The sequence below is a fragment of the Rhinolophus ferrumequinum genome, chromosome 6 (assembly GCF_004115265.2).
Source record: "Rhinolophus ferrumequinum isolate MPI-CBG mRhiFer1 chromosome 6, mRhiFer1_v1.p, whole genome shotgun sequence".
Lineage (NCBI taxonomy): Eukaryota > Metazoa > Chordata > Mammalia > Chiroptera > Rhinolophidae > Rhinolophus > Rhinolophus ferrumequinum.
Window position 1 is genome coordinate 63,826,306 of NC_046289.1, and position 25,102 is coordinate 63,851,407.

General features: G+C 55.7%; 2 protein-coding genes across 3 annotated transcripts; one reads left to right on the forward strand and one right to left on the reverse strand.

Moving 5' to 3' along the window:
* Nucleotides 1-1,392: 1,392 nt before the first annotated feature.
* On the forward strand, nt 1,393-10,014 carry LTK (leukocyte receptor tyrosine kinase). The gene is given in 23 exon segments (XM_033107128.1): nt 1,393-3,043; nt 3,131-3,250; nt 3,253-3,305; nt 3,688-3,728; nt 3,730-3,835; nt 3,976-4,122; nt 4,336-4,421; nt 4,423-4,490; nt 4,568-4,624; nt 4,627-4,749; nt 5,500-5,598; nt 6,586-6,681; nt 6,962-7,157; nt 7,694-7,784; nt 7,920-7,984; nt 8,172-8,301; nt 8,397-8,455; nt 8,457-8,492; nt 8,630-8,722; nt 8,826-8,927; nt 9,033-9,167; nt 9,243-9,333; nt 9,433-10,014. Coding segments are annotated over 23 exon segments (2,535 nt in total). The 5' UTR covers nt 1,393-2,784; the 3' UTR covers nt 9,715-10,014.
* Nucleotides 10,015-10,155: 141 nt separating this feature from the next.
* On the reverse strand, nt 10,156-19,172 carry ITPKA (inositol-trisphosphate 3-kinase A). Of its 2 annotated transcripts, none has more exons than XM_033109650.1 (7): nt 18,169-18,943; nt 12,189-12,285; nt 11,887-12,103; nt 11,543-11,747; nt 11,212-11,313; nt 10,855-10,926; nt 10,156-10,740 (listed from the first exon to the last, which is right to left on the reverse strand). In XM_033109650.1, the coding sequence occupies exons 1-7, from the start codon at nt 18,655-18,657 to the stop codon at nt 10,537-10,539; spliced, it is 1,386 nt and encodes a 461-aa protein (XP_032965541.1). In that variant the 5' UTR covers nt 18,658-18,943; the 3' UTR covers nt 10,156-10,536. The 2 variants fall into 2 exon arrangements, with proteins under 2 accessions (XP_032965541.1, XP_032965540.1); XM_033109649.1 differs by having other exon boundaries at nt 10,157-10,743; nt 18,169-19,172.
* Nucleotides 19,173-25,102: the final 5,930 nt, after the last annotated feature.

A 25,102-nucleotide genomic window follows, 5' to 3' on the forward strand; every position in this document is an offset into this window, starting at 1 on the left:
AAGGGGAGCTGACTCTGGGTGGTGAACACACAGTGTGATTTATGGATGATGTGATACAGAATTGCACAACTGAAATCTATGTAATTCTACTAACAATTGTCACCCCAATAAATTAAAAATAAAAAAAAATAATAAAAAAAAAAGATTCAGATATGTACAAGCAGGAAAATAAATATTTTTAATCTAACCATTCAGAAAATAAATCATAGCTTATATTCCAAAAAAAAAAAAAAAAAAGAATTGTGTTATCTCAGGGGAGTGATGTGAGAGAGATGGGGAATTATGAGTGGGAGGTGAAAACAGTCCATATCTGGGAACAACAAAAATGTGGGTCCCAGTTGTGGAGTGGAGCCAGGCAGGGCAATGCCCTTGGGACTGGGCACTTGTGGAAGGGTGCTCAGCAGGCTTCTTGAAGTGTCGTGTTCTTAATGAGGTCTTCGTTTTCTACGGTCCCTTATTCCCGTCAACTGCTACCCTCGGACATGAAGAAGCAGTAAATCAGACTGGTACAGAAGCTGTTTCTTATTGTTTTGGCTGCTATAACATACCATAGACTGGGTGGCTTATAAACAACAGGAATTTATTTCTCACAGTTCTGGAAGCCAGAAAGTCTAAGATCAAGATGCTGGCAGATTTGGTGACTGGAGAGGTCCCACTTCCTGATTCAGAGACAGCCCTCACGTGGCAGAGGGACAAGGGAGCTCTCAAGGGCCTCCTTTTATAAGGCACACTCATTCCACAATAGGGATTAGGTTTCAACATACGAATTTGTGGAGCACACAACCATTCAGTTTATAGAGCTGTCCTACAACTCCCCTTCCACTGTGGACCTTATTGGTGGTGGACAAAGCCTGGGGAGGAGTGGATCAAAGCATAAACTCCGGTTATTGGTTCATCTCTTTCTTTTGGTAGAGTTTCTAACACTTAAGATGTCTTTACAGTGTCATTTGTTCTGTGGAATTACTACTTACTGTGTTTACAGGTCACCAGAGTGTGGTATGTATGCCCTGTCTGTAGGTAGAGAGAACCCACTCCCCATAAGTGGAGCTGCTGAACACAGAATTGTACAATAGGTTTTATTATAAAGCAACTATTGTCTCTGCAAACACGAATAGTTCTCAAACTTATGAGACAAAAATCACCTGGGTAATGAGTTAAACCAGATTGCTGGGCCCTACACCAGTATTTCTGATTCAGTAGGTCTAGGGGGAACCCAAGAAATCACATTCCTAACAACTTCTTAGGTGATGCTGATGCTCCTTTTGGCTCAATCACGCTTGAGAACCATTGGCTTACAGGGACCTTGCAAAGTAAATTCTGTGACCTCATAGCAGAATGTCTAGAGCGTTAGGTAAGGCATGGGTACCACAGTTTTTACTGTTGTGTCTACATCTAGCAGTATATATTCAGAGACCAAGTAGCTAACTACTATATCTTCTTTTTTCCCAGTGTTTTATATTAAACATAGTCTCCAGCCACTAAAATTAGTATTTTGAGCAAAAGAGTGAGGAAAACAAAACCATCTGAAAGTAAAATGACTCTCACAGTTGTAGGGTGCCTTGCAGTTTACAGAGCAGTTTCCCTCCCTATGATTTTATAGGTGGTTGGGAAACTATCTTGGGACAGTTGTGACCTATGCACCATCGCCCGGTGACCAGGGATGCTCGTGCAGTACTAGCACTCAGATCTGACCTTAGGACCCAGGCTTTCACCCCATCTCAGTGAGAAGCTGTGCACAGAGTTAAATAGGCAATGGAATTGAATGAGGTGAAGCCCCTGAGATCCATGTTTCTGAGAGTGTCAGAAAGTGCAGCCTTGCAGTCACAAAGTCGCCGAAAGACACAAGTAATGGCAAGTAATGATGCCTTCCTTGGGGCAGTTTAAAGAGCACTTCCCATGTGTAATCACCTTGGCCATCACCAATGGAGCATACACACTCCACTGCCCCTGACGTGAGAGACCTAGGAGCCAACTTGGGGTGTCTGGGACGTGGGTCACCACTTGCTCATGCCTCGAAAGGGTAGGGGCACTTTTCCCCCTACCTCCTACCCACCCTATTCGCTGGGGCAGCTGGCAGCAGACCCAATGGCTGGAGACGGAGAGCCCTTGGGTGGGTGGCTTCGCAAGGCTCTTCCGGGAAGCCTCGGGACCTACCTGCCCGCACGCCCCTCCCTTCCCCTCCTTCCACATCCCGGGGTCTGAGATGGGAGCGGTCTTGCGGGCTTTAGGACCCGGCGATGTCTAACAAGCGGCTGGACAGTCCTAAAAGCGGCGGTAAGGGCCAAAGCAACAGGGTCTCAGCCGGCAACCTAGCTGCCGCGGTCGTAAAGGGTGACGGACCGCTCCGGCCAGCTACTACTGTGGCTCCGAGCTGCGGGTAAGTGCTTTCTGGCAGTCAAGGAACTGTCCGGCCAGGCTTGGGGAAGGCGGTCGCGACAAACTGGACCCCAATGGCCCCTTGCGGCCAACGCTCCGGATGGGTGCTTGGGAAGTGCGGGTGGAGAAACGGGGTGCTTGCCTGAAACCGAGGATCCCCATCACGCCTCTCCGGAAGGGGGAACAGGCCCTGGGGACTCAGCACAGCCTGGGGACCGGACCACCAAGCTTAGTCGAGGAAAGGTGGGGGGAGGGGCTGCAAGACCGAGCTCAGGGCGACTCCCAAGTCATTCACTGGGAGGGGCTCGCCAGGAAACTTACAAAGGTATCAGCGGACACGCAAGCGGGGGATTCAGCTACCAAAGTTGGGTTGGGGCCGGCTTCTAGGCGCTGGTGTGCACCGGTTGGATGGGGTTAGACGTGGCCGCGAGAGGCAAGACTGGCGGTCAAGAGGTTCTCTATCTCCCTTTATCTCCCATTAACATCCTGGCCCCTCTCCCAACACCGCGGTCACCCTGTCACCTTTCAGGAACCATTTTTTGCTCCCGCTCCGGGTCCCAGGCTCCTTTTTTGCCATTCTCATCCCCGCCAGCTCCAAGCCCCCAGGACCCCAACATCACCGCCCGGCTTAGCGGCTTGGAGCCAGCCTCTCCCCTAATTCTCTCAGGTGAGGTGAAGGCTCCCTCTTCCCTTAGCTCACCATACCAGGCCGGGGCAAGTGCTCTATGACCCTTTCCTCCCTCCCTGCTCCCAGACCTGGAGGGGCCTTGGCAGTTCTCCACCTGTGGTGCCAGCGGACCCCGCGGGCCCACACAAACACAGTGCGACGGGGCGTATGCTGGCAGCAGCGTGGTGGTGACAGTGGGGGCGGCTGGCCTCTGAGAGGCATGCAGTTGTGGCGGATGCCAGGCTCTGGGCAGTACCTGTAAGTGTGGAGCGGGGATAGAGGTGGGTGGTGACCCGTGAGGCTGAGGTTCTACCATCAGGGGAAGGAAGGCCACGTGCACACCACACTGCATCTTAGGGTATTACTCAGAAGCCTGTTCCCACCAAGCAGAGGACTCCTAACCAGCCGCAGCTCCAAGGAGTGGCTTAAGCACCCCCATCTCCATTATGCCTCCTAAAATAAATGTAAAATCTAAATTTATGGTGTGCAAACTTATTCTTCCCGTCCCTTCAAAATCGACTACGGCCTCTAAGTCCCTACGATAAGAATTTCTGGGGTCGCCTCTGTCACCAACCTCTGCCCCGGATGAGCGGCCCCAGGACCCAAGGTCGAGGGCCGGGGGCTCAGCACTAGCTTTCCGCGAGATCTCAGCCTACCGAGCAGCGGGCGGCAAAGGCGCCAAGAACCCTGCTACGGGCGCATGGCGTCTTCCTCTCAGCGGTCTTCCCCCTTGGTCACAGGGAACCGCTTTACATCCTCGTGGGGCAGCAGGGGGAGGACGCCTGTCCCGGAGTAAGCAAAGCCAGTGGGACGGGGGCTCAAGCGCCCCAGGGCGAGGGCTGGGTGAAGGGTGGGGGCGCTCTTCGGTGTTCAGATCTCAGTACTGCGAGGGGAGGGGCGGGGACCAGTAGATTGGAGCCCGATGCCCTCAGGGGAGCCAGGAGAGCCAGCTCGTCTGTCTCGCAGAGTCTCGGGTCGCCGAGGAGCACTCGGCTATGGATGGGACCGAAGGGGTTCGGGGACCGCGGCGCTGGGCGGGAGGCGGCGGCGGGGGCGGGGGCGCGACCTACGTCTTTCGGGTAAGTGTTTGCTCCCGACGCTCAGCGTTGAGATCCCAAACCTCAGCCCTCGGGCGCGCACACACAGGAACTCTACGCACTTGGGGTCCCAAAGTCCGTGGGCCTGGCTAGGAGCCCCTTCCCCTACTCCAGCTCCGGGGGCCCTTTCCCAGTGCCCCGGTGCTTACTCGACGGCTGGAGAGCGCGCCCCTAAACGCTCTGCTGGCCCCGTAGCTGCGCGCCGGCGAGCTGGAGCCGCTGCTGGTGGCGGCGGGAGGAGGCGGTCGGGCCTATCGGAGGCGGCAGGACAGAGGCCGGACTCGCCACCACCGAAAAACTGGAGAGCCGCTCGGCGGCGCCCGGGAGCAGCGGGAGAGGTGGGGCGGCAGGTGAAAGCCCGGGGCCGCGGGGAGAGGAAGCCTTGCTCTCCATCCCCGCTGCCAGCCATCCTGCTCTTGTTCCTCAGGTGGAGGGGGCGGTTGGACGTCGCAGGCCCCATCTCCGCAGGCCGGCCGCTCACTGCGAGAGGAGCGGAGGGCGGTCATGGCTGCCCAGAGGCCTGGGCTACGCTTGGCTGGGCCGCAGCTGGAGGCTTCGGGGGCGGCGGCGGGGCCTGCACTGCGGGCGGAGGCGGCGGTGGCTACCAGGGTAGGTGTGCCATTGGGGAGGACAGTTGGACAGCGTCCAGGGTGAAGTGAGGTTAGAGCCTTAGAACAGGCCGAGTCCCTCAGAAGAGTGGGTGAGAAAGGTGTTGAGTCTAGGCCAGAGCAGGTAGAATAATAGTTCTTAGAAAAAGAGGTCAGATAGGTTACAAATCACACATGCAGACTGGACTCCCTAGATTTTCATTTAAATCCAGGACCTTTTCCCATCAGGCCCAGGAACAACATGTCCCCTGCTTATTCTGCAGCACTCGCAGGAACTTAGAGCTGGCTGAATTAGCAAGCTGAGCAGACAAGCAGAAAAGCAGAGAGTTTGTCAGTAGTTCTCAAAGTGTGGTCCCTGAACCGGTAGCATGAACACCACATAAGAAGTTGTTAGAAACGAAAATTCTCAGTCCCTCTCCAACCTACTGTATCAGAAACTCTAGGACATGAGAGGGTCCCAGCCATCTGTATTTTAATCAGTCCCCTAGGTGATTCTAATACACTCCAGAGTTTAGAAACCTCTGATGTAAAGAAACACATGATTACTCCCTCCCCACCCCTCTGGTTCCTGACTCCTACTTGTGAACTGGCAGCACCTGTATTGTAATGCTTGTGCAGAGAAGGCCACCTGGGATTTCCACTGGGAGATTCCAGTTTCCCCACTGTTCATAAGCGCACTTTCCAGTTGTAAGGCATCTTTCCTTTCTCCACCCATTGTGTAGCCAAATCTTCTGTCACTTTCAATTTCCAGGGGGTGATGCCTCAGAGAATGACATCCTCTGGGCTGATGGGGAAGATGGGGTATCCTTCCTACACCCCAGCACTGAGCTCTACCTGCAGCCCCTGGCAGGTATTGGCCCCTACCCCCCACCTTTCAGCCTGGCCTAGCCCTTTTCCTCAGTCTCTGAGCCCACTCCCATCTGAGCCACCAACTCAGCCCAGGGAACTACCTGCTTCTTGCACAGCACAGGAATATTTTGGAATTTGGGCTGTTAGTTGTGATGCCAGCATGGGGCATTCTGGGGTGCTTGTCAAGTATCTCCTTGCTATGAATACCTGCGAGCTCAGGGATTCCAGAAGAGGAAGTATGCAGAAAGTCCCCAAGCCCTTCCACCCACCCTTAAATGCCTGGCTCTGCTTCTTGTTCCAAAGTCCAGGGCTAGAATTAAGCATGTGGCTGGAAAAAATATGTATGTCCCTGGTCCTCACCCTGCAATATCAGTTCTTGCTCATAGTCACAGGGAGCCATGGAGAAGTGGAGATCTGCCTGCACCTCAATTGCAGTCATTGCCTTTTGAAAGACTGCCAATGGCAGACAGAGCTCCACTTGACCAAATGCATGTGCCCAGAGGGCATGGAGCTAGTCATGAATAATGTCACCGCATGGGTATGTTCTGCTTTTATCCACGGTCTGGACTCCTGGGGCCATGGGCTGGGAGGAGCTGTAGGATACTGGGAAAGTTGCCTGCTGTGTGCCAGGCACTGTGTTGGGTGTGGGCAGGAGATTGGAGATGCAGCAGTGTGTGCTCTGCCTTCATAGAACATATGGTCTAGTGTGGGAGGGGTCATATCTATCTGGATCTATATATCTATATAGATATACGGATCTATCTATATATGTCTAGATATAGATATATATTAAAGTGACGCGATTGCCATGGCGGGATGTAAAGTGTTTTAGGGGTTCTCAGGAGGGAGAGGTTGTATTTGTTGAGGATAAATTAGAAAAGCATGATGGAAAAGTTAACACTTGAGTTGGGTCTTGAGGCATGGGTAAAACCTGGGGTAGAGGGATAGAGAGGAGCTTCCCACTGGAGATGTCTCTCTTTCTCCCTAGATCTGCCCACCCACCCAGGCCCTGTGGTTCTATTGGTGGCTGTGGTGGTGACCTCGACACTGAGCCTCCTTATGGTGTGTGGGGTCCTGATTCTGGGTATGAAGCATCCAGCAGGCATGGCTGATTCAAGTCTGCCCACCTCTCCACTGAGCTGTGTGGGGGTCCCAGGGACAGACATGGCTGATTTCAAGCCCCTATTTCCAGCAGGGCAGCTGTGGATTCCTCTGGGGTTCTAAGAAGCAGCTGGGGAGGCCTGGGGAAAACATTTGCCTTAAAGGGCATCTGGAGAGGTATCCTGGGCAAGGGTGGGGGGAGGCAAAGCAGGGTGGGCCTGATGGGCAGGCAGAAAGGGTGCCATTGCTCCTCCCACCCTCAGTGAACCCTAAGAAGAGGCAGGGCCTTTGGGGGACGAGGCTGCCAGGCCCTGAGCTTGAGCTGAGAAAGCTTCGAACCTCCACCTTCAGGACTGCCCCCAACCCCTACTACTGCCATGTGCGGCTTGGCACGGCCCAGTCCTGTTCTCTGCCCCCAGGGCTTACTGAGGTTTCCCCAGCCAATGTCACTCTGCTCAGGTGAGTCTTCTCCTTCGGAGAACCTCTGCACTCTGAATCCTCACCCCACCCATCCCCAGACCCCCACATTCCCAACTCCCTGCTGTGGTGAATTATGGATCCCAGAGAGCAGCTGGCCCAAACCTCATGTGTAGAGGAGATAGAAGCAGGAGAAGCTCCAAGAGGGAGAGTGATTTGTCCAGGGTCAGCTGTCATCCCCAATTCTGGGATCATAGGACCCTAGGATATGATTCCTTTGGAGCAAGGGCTGCCCCCTCCCACGGTGTTTGCAAGGACCTGAGGGAAGGCCTCACACAGACTCCCACCCCCACCTTGACCCCACACCTGTCCTCTCTGCTGCCTGGGCTTTGTGCCAGTCAACACTGCCTCTGCAGGGCTTGTAGTTGGGGCACGCCATGATGCGGAGAGAGAGCTCTGCCCTCAGATAAGGCCAGCTGGGCAAGAAGGGGGGCAAGGGAGGCACAGGAGACACTATACTCTCTAGGGCCCTCCCTCAGGCTCAGCTACCCATTCCCTCCCAACCTGTCTTCCTGCAGAGCCCTGGGCTGTGGTGCCTTTGGAGAGGATTATGAGGGACAGGTAATTGGCCTTCCTGGGGACCCCAGCCCCCTGCAGGTGGCTATCAAGGTGAGAGGGGTAGGACTTCTAGTGAAGGGTAGGAGAATAGGGCTGTAGGGAGGGAGAAACATGTTCTGGAGCCAGGGTAAACCCACCCTCCGGAAGTGTCTAGGGAACTCAGCTCTGTGCCCCTTTCCTCCCCAGACCCTGCCAGAACTCTGCTCTCATCAGGATCAGTTGGATTTCTTCATGGAGGCCCTCATCATCAGGTGCATCTGGGGCCAGGGGCCGGGGGGGAAGGTGTGGGGGAGGCACCCAGGACTGCCTGCAGGAACAGCCTCTCTTCACCCTGGGGCTGAAAGGGAGCAAGTCTAGGGACACAGGTCCCCTCCAGTTTGGGGGAGCCTAGAGCATGGTTTCTCTGCCGGTGATGGGATATATGTACCACCTGCCTAGCAAGTTTAGCCATCAAAACATTGTGCGCTGTGTGGGCCTCAGCCTCTGGGCTGCCCCTCACCTGATTCTGCTGGAGTTGATGTCTGGAGGGGACATGAAGAGTTTCCTGAGGCACAGCAGGCCACACCTGGTAAGACCCTTCCCCTAGCCCTCCAGGCCCTTCTAAAGACCCTGTCCATGTATCCCCAAACCTGCATGGACTAATGTACCCTCTGCCCAACCCAGGGCCAGCCATCACCTCTGGCCATGCAGGATCTGCTCCAACTGGCCCAGGATATAGCTCAGGTGCCGCTACCTGGAAGAAAATCACTTCATCCACAGGTTGGGAGTGATCCTGGATTGGGGGACCCCCTAGCCCAAATCTCTCCCCAAGAAAGGGCCCTTCCACATAACCTTTATGAAAGTAGATCAGAGCCAGAGATTGAGTTTGGCAGTGATTCTTTTCTGCCTGACTCTAGGGACGTCGCTGCCAGGAACTGCCTGCTGAGCTGCACTGGGCCCAGCAGAGTGGCCAAGATTGGGGACTTCGGGATGGCAAGAGATATCTATAGGTGTGGGGCCTGGGGAAGTGACAAGGCTTTTCTTTCTTCAAGGGAGTTTCCCAGCAGCACCCTGTGGTATTTGAACTCATAACTCCCTTCCTCCCTCCTGTAGAGCCAGTTATTACCGCAAGGGAGGCAGGGCTCTGCTGCCAGTCAAGTGGATGCCCCCAGAGGCCTTCCTAGAGGGCATCTTCACATCCAAGACAGACTCCTGGTGATAACACACCCTCCCGTCTCCCCTGCCTTGGGCCACCTCATATGAGAGAAGGGGAAGCTGTGCCTGGTGGGCTTCATTTAGTTTCCCTCATTCATGATGCAGGTCTTTTGGGGTACTGCTCTGAGAGATCTTCTCACTGGGCTACGTGCCCTACCCTGGGCACACCAACCGGGAGGTGTTGGACTTTGTAGTTGGAGGGGGACGGATGGACCCTCCCAGGGGCTGTCCAGGACCTGTGTGAGTATGGAGTGTTGCCCAGGGAAAGGGGTCCTTCACAGCCATGGGTGGTCACAAACTCCTGTTTCTCCCCAGGTACTGTATCATGACCCAGTATTGGCAGCACCAGCCTGAACTCCGCCCTAGTTTTGCCAGCATCTTGGAGCGTCTTCAATACTGCACTCAGGTGTGTCCTGTGATCTGCCCTGACCATCCTGGTCTTGGGGGTCAGGAAGGAAGCCATAAAACAACACTGGCCCCTGGCTCCCTTACCCTCCCATTACAGGATGCTGATGTGCTGAATTCACCCCTGCCTGTGGAGCTGGCACCCACCCTGGAGGACAGGGCTTCTGGGCTGGGGAGCAGATCTTTGGAGGGCCTACGATCCCCACAGGGCCAGGAACTGAGTCTGGAGAGCTTGAAGAGCTGGGGAGGAAGCCTCCTTGAACCCTGGCTGCCCTCTGGCTTCAAGCCCCCCAAATCCAGGGGCCTCCAATCTCAGAACCTTTGGAATCCCACCTATGGCTCCTGGGCTCCAGGGGGCCTCCCAGGTGAGGACTCAGGCTAGTAGCTTCCACCCAGCACTCCTCCCCAGGCTTTTCGGTAGCTTGTTATTCCAGTAGCCTCTGTCCCAGCCCCCGGCTGTGCTGTGTGCTTGGGCCTGTCTCCACTGTACCACTGCACCACTGCAATTTCCATCCTGGAAACCAGCCCCAGGGCTTCTGAGGAAGAACCTGGCCACTCCCAGCCTTTGATCTGTGGAAACAGAGGCCACCTCTCCCCCCTCTAAGTAAGGGTGGGGAGTTGAAATTGCCTCCTGCAGGAAGCCTTTCATGGATTGCCCTTCTCCCAAAGCATCCTTCATCTGGGCAGCCCCAACCCTACAGATGCCTCTAATAAAGAGCTCTTCTCATGTCCTCCAGTGATTTGAGAGGATGTGAGGGATGCCTGGGAAGTGAGAAAGGGGACCAGAGGAGGGAGGGGATGAGTCCTGAGTCGTCAAAGCTGGTGTCTTCGCGTTTTATTGGGAAGGGGAGTCCATTGTAGTGTGGGAGGTTGGACCAATAGAGCTAGTGCCTGCGACATAAAGTTCATTATCTGGCCTCTCTGGAGAGGTACAGAGGCCCCTCAGCAGAGCTGGGCTGAGGAAGAAGCCCATTGTCCCAGTCTATCCCCATAAATTAGTGTCATCTTCTCTGGGCCCGCTGGGGCTTGAATGGGGAATAGCCCCAATGCGTGCAATGCCATAGTGGTTGGCACCTGGCCCTGCAGGACCCTGTGAGCATCCCAACCTCAGGGTTTCAGTCTCTCGTCCGCATGCATGGCGGGGACATAACCTGAAGGTCCATCTGTCAGACCAGCCGGTCAGAGCGGGGACAGGGACCCAGCCTCATCTCTGGGTCAGGCTGGCCAGGATGCCAATGAGATTGTCCAGCCCTAGCAAATAGCCATCTTCGCGATTGCCCTCCTCCCAGGGCCTCCGGTGGTCCAGGGTCTGGCCCTCCGGGAGGGGCGTGGTCTTGCCGAAGTCGATGAGCCACACGCCCGCGCGATGGCTGTGATCATGCACGAAGAGCAGCGAGCTGCCGATCACCTGCTGAGCCCCACTCGGTCAGGCCACGGCCCTTTCCCCCAGAGGCCCCCACCCTATTCCCGCTGTAGCCCTCACAGACTACCGACACACACCTGAGCCTACCCTACTTCTTACCTCGTGCCTCCTAAAGAACTCAGAAACCTCCAGGGTGTCCCGGATCTGCAGCAGGCGGTTCAGATACCTCCTCTGGAGAGGGTAGGGAGGAGAGGAGGGCAAATTAAAGACTAATTGAGCCTCTGCTAATATTAGGGGCCATGATGCACGCCTGGCTTGGCAAACACCGTGGTGAGGAAAACACAAACACCCCATGTGGAGCGCAGAAAAGAAGGGAAGGAACGTGAAACAATTACAACACAATGATAAATGGGAGGATGGGGGTCGCATAGGCGAGGGCAGTCGATTGGATGACCCGGGGGCATCCCTCGGTTTCAGGCTCCCCAACACCTCAGGGTTCTAGGATCCGGGGCTCACCAGCACTTCCACATCCCCTTGCACAAACTCCTCGAAGACGTGAATCACTTGCTCCCGGCTTCGTGTGGTCTTGAAGTCGGTGCTGCAGGATCCATCGGCTTTCTTAAGGAGGAGGGACAGGAAGTGTCAGGGGCCCCGTACGCACCCGAGGGGAGAAAATCAGTGAGGGCAACAGTACCTCCTGGGACATTGGAGGCCAGGGACAACAAGACACCCCCGGAGGGTGCCTCTGATTGGGGGCTGGGGGGTGCGACACGGAGGGCAGACACCGCGCTATGGGCTGTGGTAGAGGAGAGGCCGGGACTGGGCAAAGCGGGGCGGCCCGGCCCACCTTGATGCCCTCGATGCGGAAGCCGAGCGTGGTGCTGGAGCTGATGCCTTCTCGCCACTGCATGTAGCGCGGCTTGGTGATGGCGCGCTGCGCGTGCTCCTCCTCAGTGGGCGCTGCAGGGTCCACCGCCAGCATCTTTTTGTACATGTCCTTCCGCAGCTTGGGCCGCTCGCGGGCTTTGGTCAGCTCCTCTTCCAGGTAAGTCCTAGGGAGGCGCAGGCAGCAGCGGGGCGTGAGCGGACGCACCCCCGAACCCTGTCGAGCACCGCCTTGGATACCAGGTAGAACTCTCATCCCTGCCCTGGGCCCCCGCCCAGTGGTCTCCGCCCGCAGGGCTTGTGTACCTGACGCCCATCTTGCAGTCAAGTACGCAGGGCCCATCGAAGCCGTGGAGCAGGTCCTGCAACTGCAGGTAGGTCTCGCCGTCACGCTCCACCACGCCGTGGAAGGCGGGCACGCAGCCGCGCAGCGTGTCGGCCATCAGCTGTGCCAGGCAGTAGCGCTCCGGCTCCGAGCTGCGCTTGAGAATCAGCCCGCTGGTGCCTGCCGCCTTGAAACTCCCTGCAGACCCGCACCAGTTAGCGCTGCTTAGTCCCTCCCTCCCAGGGGCACCCACACACCCAGGCCGCGCCTGCCGCGTGCTCACCCGTGTGTCCAGCCAGTTGCACCCATGCGTAGCGCTTCTTGAAAGGGCTGATGACCGGCAGATTCACCATGGTCCGGATCTTCTGCCAGTGGCTTTTCTGAAAGCAACACGGCCTCAGTCTGCATGTCCCACGTCTCAGCAGTGCATAAGCTCTCCCTCCACTGGGACAGGGTGTCCGGCCCGCGCCCCTTCCCCCTCTCCCCCCCCCACACTGTCCCACCGCGAGCAGCGAGGGCCCCAAGATTCATTCATTCATTCACTCAGGTAAAGTTTACTGTGCACTTGTGTGGACACTGAGACACACAGGGTGGTGACAGATATCCAGCTTCTCAAAAGTGCTGAGAAGAGCCCTGGATTTGGCGTCAGAAGGCTCAGGTTTGCATCCCAGTTCTGCCGCTCAAAAGCTGCATGGGCAGGTTACTACACTTCTCTGTCGAGGTGTTAGAACTATGTAAGCATGAGATTCACCTGATGGTCACCTTTGTTAAAAATGTAGATTCTCAAGTTTACCTCAGGTAAATTCTGAGGGGGTCTGGGGTGGGACCAAAAAAAACTGCATTTCTACCAATGCCTGAGGATATTCTGGAGCCTGAGAAACAAGCCTCCTAAGCCTCAGTTTCTTCAACTGTAAAATGGGAAATAGCCACTCTTAACTGTTGTGAGTAGGAAATGAAGCTTGAGGCAGGCTCTCCCCTAAAACCATTTCTTGGCATGAAGCAGAAGCTGAACAAATCTGGATTGTTGATTCATTCACTTGGGACCATAGGTTCCTCTCATTTAGGGAGACAAACACAAAAACAAACCTTTACAAAGGCCCAGGGCAGGAAAGCCACCCTGGCAGAACCTGGAGACAAAAATGGCTTTGGGGCCACCAAATCCTCTGCTACCCCTGGATGCCATATCACTCCTCACCAGTTGGCAAAACCCAGGGCACCCTTGATCCTGATCTGGACCCAGACATCTGAGCTTTGGAAATGGGATGCAGAGCTGAGGGCCTGTCATCTTAGATGAAACTGAGAGGGAAATGTAGACTTTGGTGTACCTCTTGCCTCATGCCCATTGCTTCTGGCCTCTACGCAATCCTGGGAGCATCTTCTGGACCTTTCCGCTTCCCACCCAAAACTCACCATTCCTATGTCTGCAGTTTTGCTGATCCAAACTGTGTGTCTGCTGCCTCCTCCCAGGGGTGCCTGCCTTTTAGAGGAGTTACCCATGTGTGCCCCCAGGACTGGAACCCAGAGAATCCAGCCTCCTTGACCAGAGGGAGTTCTAAGAGGGAAAGGGAGAACTGGGGTAGTGGCGGAAGCAGGGGAAGCCTGCTGACCATTAAACCCTTTCCCATGGGAAGGAGACGGGGGTTAGTGACAGAGCACTGGATGTGGAGTCAGGAGTTTGTTCTAGTCCTGGCTCTGTCCCTTTCTGGCTCAGTGAGTCCAAGTGAGAATTTCATCTGTGTGAGCGCGTTTCCTCTGGGAGGACATAGCTGCTGCCATAACACAAGCACCATTTACTGACCGCCTACTGCATGCCAGGCACTTCTCAACCTCCATCAGATAGCATTGCTCCTGCTTTTCTTCTACTGCAGTCCCTAGTCCCTACATGGCACACTGGGGTGTGATCACATGTTCAATCCCCAGGGATCTGGGGGTGTAGTGAGAAACAGCCCACTAGAAGCATGACATCTCCTTCAAAACTCCCTTTTTTACTCTTTAAATACATTCAAGGTCTGCATTATGCTGTATAATAAATCCAAGTTTTATTATAAAACTCTCCCACCTCCAAATCCTCAAATAAAATTCTGGGAAGAATGTGCCGTGTGTGTTCAGCAGCACCATCCTATACTCTCTTCTCCCACACTCAGTTTGAGAATCATCAAGATGACGATGCACACACACAGCAAATGCATGAGGTGGTGGCATTACTGCCCATTTACCGAAGGAAATCAAGGCTCAGAGGAGTCAGCATGCCTTTACTCCCTGCCTCCTGCCTCCAGCGCCACCCCCCTCTCTGGCTTAAACTCTCTAGCAGCCCAACCCCCTCCCCATGTTCCAATTGCCCCAACAAGTTCCAAAGTCAATCTACCACCCTGACTCCCTTTGGCAGTCAAATGGGACCCTCTATGAGAAAGACCTTTGTGCTAGGTGAAGTGATTTGCAGCCACAAGATGCTGTTTTCATCTCCGAGGAAACACTGAGATTGGCCTGGGGACCCCTCTCTGTTGGCTGAACACCTTTGCCTTCATCCAGAGGAATGGGTTTAATGGTGGGGCTTCAAGCAGCTTTAGGGGCCTACTGGCAGAACGTGGGGGAGAGTGGGACCAGAGTGGAGTTAATCAGGGGGCACATCTATTTCTGTAGCCAGCCCAGTGGTAGAGGGTAGCAGCCTTGGGTGAGGTGAGATGGGAGAAATGAATTATCCTATTTTCTGGGATCATGTGGGAGCAGTGAGTGGGGCTGGCAGGTGGAAGGTGGACCTGGTAGAAGAGGATTTAGGACCTGCAGCCCTGGACTACTGCCACTTGATTGATGTGTGATAACACAGCATCGACTTGCTCCCAAGCTGAAGTAAAATGGGGTCATCACCTACTCTCCCTGCCCCAATTTTGAGAGGACCGTATCAGCCAAGAGCAGCAAAGAGTAAGCCTGGTTCTAGTCATGCAAGTTACAAAGGGCTTTCATACCCAAGTGAGCCTTCCCAGCCACCTCCTGAGGTTGGTATGACAGGATTGAGCTCCCCTGAGAATAATAGAAATGGTCAAACATGGACGGAGTTGATGCAAGTGTCATGGAACTCACTGCCATCTTCCATCTTCGGGAGCTGCCTCCCCCAGGAAACACAATGCATACAAAGATACATGTCTCCAAAAAGACTCTTGGAGAATCATTCTTTGGTGGGTGGCTGGGTGGGTGGGGATTTGCGCACATGAACTAGAGCAGGGAAGACATTTTTGAGCAGGTAAGGCTTTTCTTGCCTGGATATTGTATCAGAAATCAGATTATGTTACCGAGTGAAATCCAGCTGAAAAGAGGGCCAAAGCCCCATCCTCTGACCCAGGCTACTCCCCACAGAAGTTTGCTTGCGAAACCAGCTCACAGCCAGAGGCTACCCAGGCATCTGGGGACAAAAAACCCAGGAGAGCTCACCCGTGTGTCTTTGATAAAGCCACAAGAGGACCCTCTGATAATTCCTCACCCCTGGAGCTAGACAAGGAGCATCTGTCTCTGGGCAGGGCTTGCCTGCACACTAGCCTCTGACGCTCCTTTGTAAAAGCTCCATTTGGAAGACCTGAGGACTCCTGCTTCTTATATCACACCAAATACTCGGTGTATCTCCTGCCAAAATGGACCCTGTACTCTATCTTTGGTCCTCAACCCCATACTTCCCGACTCCCACTCCCCACCTCCAGCCATCCAGTCACTGGCTGAGGTTCTCTACCAGCCCAGCCTCCTCCCCATGTTCCCATTGTCCTATCAAACTAGCACTCCCTGTGGTAGTGGTGGTGGTGGTAGTGGTGGTGAAAGCAATCAGTTTAAATTTATAAAATCATTTGCACTAAGGTATAAGTGACCCACGACTTCACCCTCCCAGGGGCATTTACTTTTTAAAAAGGAAGTCAGTTAACCTAAATTCTGCTCTATAATTAGTGAAAAGTGAAGTATGGGAATTCTGGGTCCAGGACAGGATGGCATCCAGGTCTCCTTACCCATCCTGGAGCACTGAGAAAAGAGAACCAGGAGCCAAACACCTTCTCTTCTGCTACAGCAACACCCCAAAATTGTTTTAAGAGGCATGCAAGGCCTAAAAATGCAGTCATGCCAGCTGCTCTTGGGGATAGGGCACCAATTCCTCCCCTGGTCTGTATGGGTTTCCCTGCCCACGACTTTTCCCTCTACTGAGAGGAAAGGCTCAGGGAGGGAGGCAGGCTGTCCAGTCCCAACTACCTTGGAGGGAGCCCAGCTCCACGCTCTGGGCAGGCTGTGCGGGGTTCCTAGGAGGAGAATGGGAAGGACGTGTGTGCCTGGCAGAGACAAGGTACAGCCTTCCCCGGCCTCCTGCTCCCGCTATTCGTGCTATGCACCCTGGCCCGAATGTATGGGACTGGCGATCTGGGATCTCCCGAGTGCTGCCGCAGTCCCCTTCTCCCAGATACATCCTTCACGGTCTGCCAGCCCAAGGGCTCTGCTTCCTGCCTGGGGAAGCCCTAAAGGCAGCCTAGGCGGGCGCACCGGGCCGCTCCCCGACCCGCCGCGAGGCAAAGTCCGCACGAGGCCCTCCGCATAGGCCCTCCCACGCCGACGCAGGCGGCCTCTGTCAATACCCCCTGGCTTATCTGCCGCCGCCGTGGCTGTTTGCCTTCGGGGAGGCCCCGGCGGGCTGGGGGTTGGGAAGACCTGAGAGACGCAGCCTTGGAGGTGGAAGGGCCCTCAGCGGCCACCTGCTCCAGCTCCTGGCGGTGACTGGTGACGGCGAGGCCCAGGGTGGGAGAGGGTGGCAGAAGACGGCCAGGGCACAGCTGAGACTGGTCCTGGAATCTTGACCCCAGCCGGGCTGCCTACTTTGCACGCAGGCTTGGGCTGCTGGACCTCCTTCGCCCGCGGGCATTAGAGCGAAGCAAGCGGGGAGGGCTGCCCGGGTGGCGCCGGCCACAGCTGTCAGAGATTTGAGCGCGGGAGTGGTGGACCCAGAGCTACTGCTCCCGAGGCCGGGACGGGAGGAGTCCTCTCACAGTCCCACATTTCACCTCCTTGGAAACTCCTAGGCGGCACCCGCCTCCCTACACGGGTCAGGATTGCACTAGGAAATATCATGGGTCAGGGGCACCCTTAATTTCGGGGGAGGAGAGAGGGACTTCCCGCACCTACTCTATGAGACTTTTTTCTTTTTCCTCTTGTGTCACTAACCACGCTGCCCCTCTGGGTAATGTTAAGTCTCGGGGGTAACTGAGTCACGGATCTACTGGAAGTCGTTAGAGTGTCTCTCCGCTGCCTCGTCCAATCGGAGCTCGCGGCGGAGCCGGGTTCAGCAGGCCGGGACCGAGCCCCAGTGCTCTCCCCGCTGGGAAGACCCGGAGCCACCAGAGCCTGCGGGGAGCCCTTCGGTTCTCCCTCAGCTCCAGGGACACTTGCATAACGTGGATTTAGAGCAACTCCTTCGCACTGGCCACGGGAGTTATTTAAAGTATTTGGCCTTCGTTTAAACAAGGGGCACAAGACGGCTATCCTGGGCGCGGCGCACCCCTAAGGGGCAAGCACCTGAATGACTCCACAGCACCTAGGCCTGGATTATTCGAGGGTCAAACATGGCCTCTGACACCGGAGGTGGAGATTAGCAGGTTGATACCGCCCTTTCAGCCTCAGTTTACCTTCCCCCAGCCATAACTAGGAGCAGGAAACCCGGGAGGGCGGCGTTTCGCGGCGGGTCAGAGCTCCCAGCCCGGCGCCCCGCCCTTCCCCGCGTCCACGCCTCGCGCGGGCGCCGGGAGCAGAAGGCGGCGGTTCCCAGGCAGAGCCTGGAGCGCCGCTCCACTCCTACTCAGGAGAGGGAAACCGTGGCAACGGCGCGGGTGGGGCCGCCGCGCGGAAGAGGGGGCGGCGAGAGAGGGAGACTCGTTCGCCCCTCTCTCTTGGAGAGTTCGCGGGGCAAAGCCAACCCCTCTGATCCCCAGCCCCCGCTCGCACCCGCAGGTCACGCTCCCCCGCTCCCCGCCCCAGCCGGTCCGCGTGGACGGTCACAGATTCCTCCTCACTCGCTTTCTTAGATGCCCCAGGGCCCGGGCCGAGACCTTCTGGGGAATCGGTGTGAAAATTGCCAAGGCGAGAGGTCCACCTGGCGCCTCCCTCCCCTCTATGGTCCCTGGGTAGTGAGAATCGGACCCTGGGCAGAAGGAGTTTAGGGCGGGAGTCGGACCTCAGAGCTGGAGGCTGGGTCCCCGGCGCGCAGCCCCTGCGCCCAGCGCTGGCCCCGCCCCCGCGGCCCGTACCTGACACACGTCCTCGCCGGCTTCCAGCTGCACGTTGCCGCGGCTCCTGCTCTCGCTGTCGCTTAGCAGATCGTCCTCCGAGTCCTCGGGCAGCGACGAGGAGCCAGTGGAGGAGATCGACGAGGTGGAGAGGCGGCGCGGCTGCTGCAGGTGCGACGAGCCCACGGCTGGGAGCCAGTCACCCTTCGGCTCCGGCGGCCCGGGGCTGGCCGGGGGTACATCCGGCTCCTCTGCTGTCACAGTCAGCTGTGGGATCACTGGGGCAGGGGGTGCCCGCGGAAGCCCGTTGGGGACCTGTCCCCCACGCCGCTTGGCCCCGCGGGCCCGGGGCTCCCCTGCGGCGGCGGCAGCAGCGACCGCGGCGCAGCGCGCCTCGAAGAGCAGACGCAGCTCTCCTACACTCCGGCGCGGGGCCCGCTCCAGCCCCGGGCTGCAGGGCCCCGCGCCTCCTGGCCGCGCCATGCCCGTCGGGCCCCCGGGCAGGGTCATTTCCCGGCAGAAAGCCGCAGTGGAGCCCACCAGCCCGCGGCGCGGCGGGGACTGGAGACGTTCGGCGCCCGGGGCTGGAGACTGCCCCGAGGCGGAGCCTGCGCCGCCGCCAGCCGGGGCCCCGCCTCGGCCGCGCCCCCCGCCCACTCCTTTCACTTTTAGAGAAAGCGCGGGCCTCCAAGGGCCCTTGCTCTGCTAGCAAGGCTCTCTGTTGCTGAGCTCCCAGTGGCGGGGAAGCCCAGACGTCGTGGACCTAAAACCAGGGCCTGGCCCTCACGGCCTCCCTGTGCCCGCCCTCGAGGAGACGGGAGGGGCCGCTCCGCCTCCGGGTCCTACTGCCTTCCCTGGCTTCGGGGCTGGGGAGGATTTCTCCTGCCGGCTCCAAGGCCCCTGATCCCGCAGGGGAGGAGCTAGTCCTCTTGTTCTCCCACCCAGTCCCTCGGGCTCCTTTCCGCGTTCCATCCATCCTGGGCCAAGGCTTCCAGGCTTCTCCCCGGTCTTCTCTCCACCCGGTGCCCTGTCAGTATAGTTAGTTCAAGGCCACTGGCTTTCCAAAGAAGCCTCAACCCAGGGCGTGTGCCCAAGGTGGGACTCTGTTCGGGAAACAGCTGAGACTTCCCCCTCAAGTTCCCCCACTTACCGGCAGGCAGAGAACAAGTCCAGGGGACGGGCCCTGGATCTCTCCACTTGTCCAGGTGGAGTGCTGGGCAGCATCCCTGCTGCTGGCTGGTGGCGCTAAGCCCCTCTTCTCCCTTTCCTTTTGGCGTTTGGGGCTTGGAGTCTGCTGTGTGGCTATAAGCAAGTCATTTCGCTCCCTTGAGCTGCTGATTCTCCTCCACAAGGTTATCCACCTCACAGGAGTGCTGTGTGAATAAAATGAAATGAAAGACGTGAAATCTCTAAAACGTTAGAATAGTTTTAGTGTGGGTGGTAGAAATAGCCAGTCTCAGGTTCACCACCCTCTAAATGTGATTTAGGAAAACCTCACCTGACCCACAGAGTTGGAGCTGATGTTGGTGAAGTGTTTGACGAGCACTGCTCATGAGGGACATTGTTGCGGTGGGTCTTTGGCCATTTCACATGTTAGTGATCAGCTGAACTAACATGTTCAACTGTAGTAAGAAGGCTGCTTTGAATAGAAGTATTTTACAACATTTTCTGTCTTTCCCCAAATGCCACAAGTGAGGATCCCATATCAGGTACCTAATGCCTAAGGATTACTGGGGGCCCTGTGGGGAGAGTACCCCAGAAGGATGGCTTCCCATACTGATGAAGGCCAAAAGGAGGCGCGTTCCTTTTTTTTTTTTTATCTTCCTTCAGCCAGGATTCAAAGATGGATCAGGAGGAGAGAAAAGGAGGGTTCAGAGAGAACAGGGACCTTCAGCAAAGAAAGGAGAAGATCCTGGGAGAATTGATGAAGAAACAATGGTGGGGGAAGAAGGGAAAAGAAACTGAGGGAATAGAGTGAGGGAAAGTAGGAAACAGGAGTTTGAGTACTTGAGTCCTCTGTGGAGAACCTGGGACATCCCACATGGTTACCTCCTCTGGGATACAGCAGTCTGGAGGGGCGTGCTGTAGAGTATGAGGGGCATACTCTAGAGCTTGAAGGCCCAGAAATACCTGTCTCTGGCACTCACTTCTCTCCCTCCTTTGGAGCTACCCTGATCTGTGGTCGGAGCTGGGGGCAAACTCAGCATGGGGAGTTAGCAAAGACCTGCCAGAACTAGAAAGATAGGTACTAGGTGTCTGGGTGCCAGGCAGTGTCTGGGCAATGTTGGAGGCACAAGTGGGCTGGGAGCTGGGTCTCTGTCCCTGGCTGCCAAGAGAAAACTCAGTGGCAATTTTAACTCAGGGCCAGCAACCAAAGAAGATTCCTTTGTCATACCTGACCAGTTCTTCCTCACTGAAAAGGTAAGGGCAAACCTGGGAATGAGTATTGACATGAGAGCTAATTTCATAGACTTTTGGAGTGGGCAGAGACTTTAGATGCATCCTATCCTCCTCGCTTACAATACAGGAGAACTAACAAAGGGGTTAAGTGACTCAACCGGAGAGGTTAAGGTTCTTGCCCAAGGCTACACATCTAGGTGGTGGAAAAGCCAGTGTATGTCCTGCCTAGGTCCCCTGACTTCTATTCCTGTGCCATGCTCAATTTCTTTCATTAACATCTTGTACTTTAGTCCCTACTTTATCCAATGAAGGCAGAGTCTGCCTCCACCTACCACAGACAGAAAGCATAAGGGTACATATTGGGACAGAACCTGTGGGAGTCCCAATAAGCTATGGGACAAGGTCAAGGGGCTCTCATGTCCTCCTAGTTGAGCCAAGAATGACCTTTCAAATCCTAGAGTCTTGTTCTTTGTGCTTCAGTTTCCCCAGTCCTTGAGGCCCCGAGTGCATAGATGTGCATAGAGGGATGTGGAGAAAATCAGACTGACCACTGTGTAGGTGGAGGAATGGCCTCTTTGTGCTGCAAAAAAATGGGAAATGGGGCTGCTGGTTGGCTCAGTTGATTAGGGCACAGTGCTCATAAAACCAAGGTCGCCGGTTCGATGCCCACATGGGCCAATGAGCTGCACCCTCCACAACTAGATTGAAAACAATTGACTTGGAACTGATAGGTCCTGGAAAAACACACTGTTCCCAATATTCCCCAATAAAAATGTATATAAAAAAAAGGGAAATAGAAGCAAAGAAGAATGTTTCAAGGTTTTGATGGTCATTTGGTTGCTGATCTGAGATAGGCCAGGGGAGTCCCTCTGCTTTACCCACAAGGACATCATGTCAGAGGGAAGAACCAATCTTTCTTCTTCTTGTGGCAACTCAGGTCAAGGATCCTTCTGTATCCTAGAGGCCTGAATCCTGGGGTGTCTGAGTCTTCATTCCTCTTTGTGGCCTTCAGGATTTATCAGGCCTGATGGTTACACTCTTCCTGGGGGGTAACAACCCTGGGGCACAAAAACTGGGAAAGGGAGGGGCCTGGAAAATGGAATGTGTGAGGTCAGGGTTTTTGGGGGCCTGGTTTTATTCCCCCATCTGACACATTTAGTGCTGCCCCTCCTCTACCCCATCTCCAGGGCAGCACCAATAGCCCTGGGGGCAGGAACAAGGTCACAGCTCACCATCCCCCTTGCCAAGCACAGTGCAACCTTCTGCTTCCCAAGACCTACAGGTAGGGCCTCTCACCTGGGGGAGAAAGGGTGGAGCACAGCCTTTGACCTGACCAGTGCTCCTGAATGGGCCACTTGTTGCTTTAAGGGGATTTGAAAGCCTCCTAGAGAGAACAGCCTCAGTGGTGTGTCTGCATGTGTTGGATGGGGGTGGGGTCGAAGGAAGCAGGAAATGTTCCTCTAGACCAGATTGTATGGTGTCTCATTCTATTCAACGACTCCCAGACATGCTCTGTGGGGCTTGTGTCCTTCAAGGGAGTTTCTGACCCCAAGATTCCAATATTCTGTGATTCATTCATTCATTCACAAACTTCCATTGAGCAGCTGCTGTGAACCAGGCGCTGTGCTAGGTGAAAGGGACATAGGAATGAGTACCTCCTGTGATGATCCCCACCTTACTGGGAGTGGTGGTGTATCATTTTTACAGTTTTCCGGAGGAAGGAAACCAAAAAGGACCCAACCAGAAAACAGCCCCCAAGATGCCAAATGGCTGTATTTACTCTGTTTACAAGGGACTGTCAGTGAGAACTTGGTTGCTTCATGCAACCAATCCCCCACCCCCCACCCCTGGTCAGTTGGATGCACTTCTCTGCCCAAAACATACTAGAGAGGGGGCTGGAGGGCTGGCCAGAGCCAAGGGCCAATGGAAACTTGAGGATGGGGAAGAATTGGAGGTCTCCTTCCTCCTAGGGAGAGGCGTGAATGGCTGTCTTCACCTGAAAACCCCAGATCCTTTCACTTGCCTCTGGGATTTTCTCATCCTCTCCATGCCATCTCTGGCCCCATAATTGATAGACTTTGTGGAAATATTCTGGGATTGGGTGCTAGGATAGTTTAGCAGGCCTAGGGATCTAGCAGTGTCCGCGGACCCTCCACCATCTGAATCACTCACGTCTAAAATGAACAAAATGCGCCACCACACCTGTGTATGTGCAATAAGAACATTTGCTCTCCTGACAGACTTCAGAAACAAGGTTTCCCATCCCTTCCAGGAGCCTCCCTCCTCCCTTTCTTCAGAACTCAGAACCGGCAGAATCTCTCCCAGTGGCCAAGTGAAGGGAGCATCTGAAGTCAGGAACCGGACTCTGGAGTCAAGGCAACTGCTCTAAGAACGCCCAAGGTGCAGTCTGCCTCAGTTCCTCCCCCGCCCCCACGCTCCCATCAGGGCACCTCCTTGAATCTCGAATCTCCTCATAACCGCGGTGGCTCGGCACAGCCGCTCATTCCATTTGTGATCTCTGCCTGCCAGCATGACCTCCACCCCGGGTGCGCAGCGACCGAGTCCACGGAGCATCCTGTGGCCGGGCAGAAGCGGGAGCCAGGCCGCAGTTCCGTGGAGCTTGTGCCCCCTGAGCTTCGGCGTCGGCCGCGGCAGCGCCATGCACCAGGAGTGGGCCTGAAACCTGAGGTCCCTGCTCCCAGCGCTGGGAAGCAGCCACCGAACACGCGCGCAGACGGGGTCCAGGCCCAGAGACGCGAGCGCGCGCACTGCAGGCAGCCAGGCGCTGGGCCCCGAGGGGGCGAACAAGAGGCCGAGGCTGTTGGCTCGGCGTGGCCTGTGCGAGCCTCGCGAAATGGGCCCGGGTCAGCTGGCCGCTTCCATCCACCGCAGCCCTTTCTCGAGACCTTGGATAGAAACGAAAGGATGGGTAGCCGGGTTTCTACTGCGGGCCGCGTTTGCGCCGCCTGGTCTCATTCCCGCGTGCCCTACGGTCTGGGGACAGGATGGGAGGGGAGAGGTGAGGTCGAATGCCCTAGAATGAGGCAGTTGCAGCTGATTCATTGTTCTCTCCCCACCTTCCTTCCCTCCATCACGTTTATTGGGCGTTAACTAAGTGCCACGCGGCTCTGGGTGCTGGAGCTGCGAAAAGCCGCGACACAAGTAGTTTCCAAGCTGGGGGTGGAGATACAAATAACAATAGTACAGCGCCGTGCGCGCCGTGCTAGGGGGAGGTGGGGAGGGGGCGGGGGAGGTGCTTCCAAACCCAAGTGGGAGGGGGAGATCATGGAGATCAGGGAAGGCTTCCCGGAGGAGGTGACTTTCTGCTGAGCGCCAAAGGGTGAGGAATTATTCAAGGAAAATCGATGGTAGCTAGATCAGTGCATTCCAAGCCAGATGAATGTGTGTGTGGCCGCAAGATGTGGTCTCCGGACGCGCTTAGCTGAGCCGTAGGTGGCTAAAAATTTTTTTAAAGAATCTGATATTTTGAAGAAGGTATATGTAGTCATCATGGGAAGGATCAGAATTTTGTTGGACTTCTTTACACTTATTTCCCGGTTTTATGTTTTAATTACTCTTGGTGGTGGTAGGGAGGTCGGGCTTCACAATCTTTCTGAGCCTGCTGGGGCAGACCCCACCAGGTGATAGCTTTTGGAGCCACTAAAAACTGAGAGGAGGGTGGATGCTTTCAGACCTGCCATCAGTAAAGAGGGTGCAGCAGCAAATGGGTGTCAAAAAGTAGCGGCTTCTCTGGACGGTTTCCCAGGCCAGACCCAGCGCCCACCAGTCCGAACCTCAGCCTGGAGGCAGAGTTTCTTGGGCCCAACTCGAACCCCTCCAAATGGGGACTGCCAGGAGTCTCTGCCAAGCGTTCCAGCTTTTGGTCCTGTCCTCTGCCCACACGGCCCACATGGGCTGTTCTGCTTTCGACCCCCCCCCCCACCATGCAGCCCCCTCCATCTCTACAGTCTCTCCTCTGAGGCCTTCGCTCTTACCAACATTTATTGAACCCCTACTGGGGAAAAGAACATTTAATCTTTAACATGATTCTGACAGATCTTATGTTAAAGATGGGCACACTTGTGGCTTAGAGGAATTAACTAGCTCAGCCCTAGGTAGTAAGTGGCAGACCTGGGATATGAACTCTGCGTTGGGGCCATGTGCCTTGCGGCCCGTGGCTCTCCCTCCTGTCCAGCGCACAGGGGCTGGAAGCCCTGGATGTGCTTTTGTAGGCCCAGAAAATCCACCTCCAGGTTCTGCTCAGCCAGCACTGGGGCTGGCCTGGGGAAACTCTACAGAGAAAGTAGGCTACTGCTGGCTCTGCCCTCTTAACGCTGCTGTTTCCTCCAGCCGCCCAAACACTCTCCTCCCCAAGGGAGCTCAGCAGCCCTCTTTGGTCAGGTAAGTCATGCAAAGAGCTGGGGCGTCAGTAGGAGAGCTGCTGGACACTGCCACTCAAGATTACGCAAGTAAAGCCAACCCCACCCCCCAACTCTGGAAAATGAAGTTAACCATCCCTCCACCCGCGGTGGTCAGCTCCCTTGTTCCCAGAACT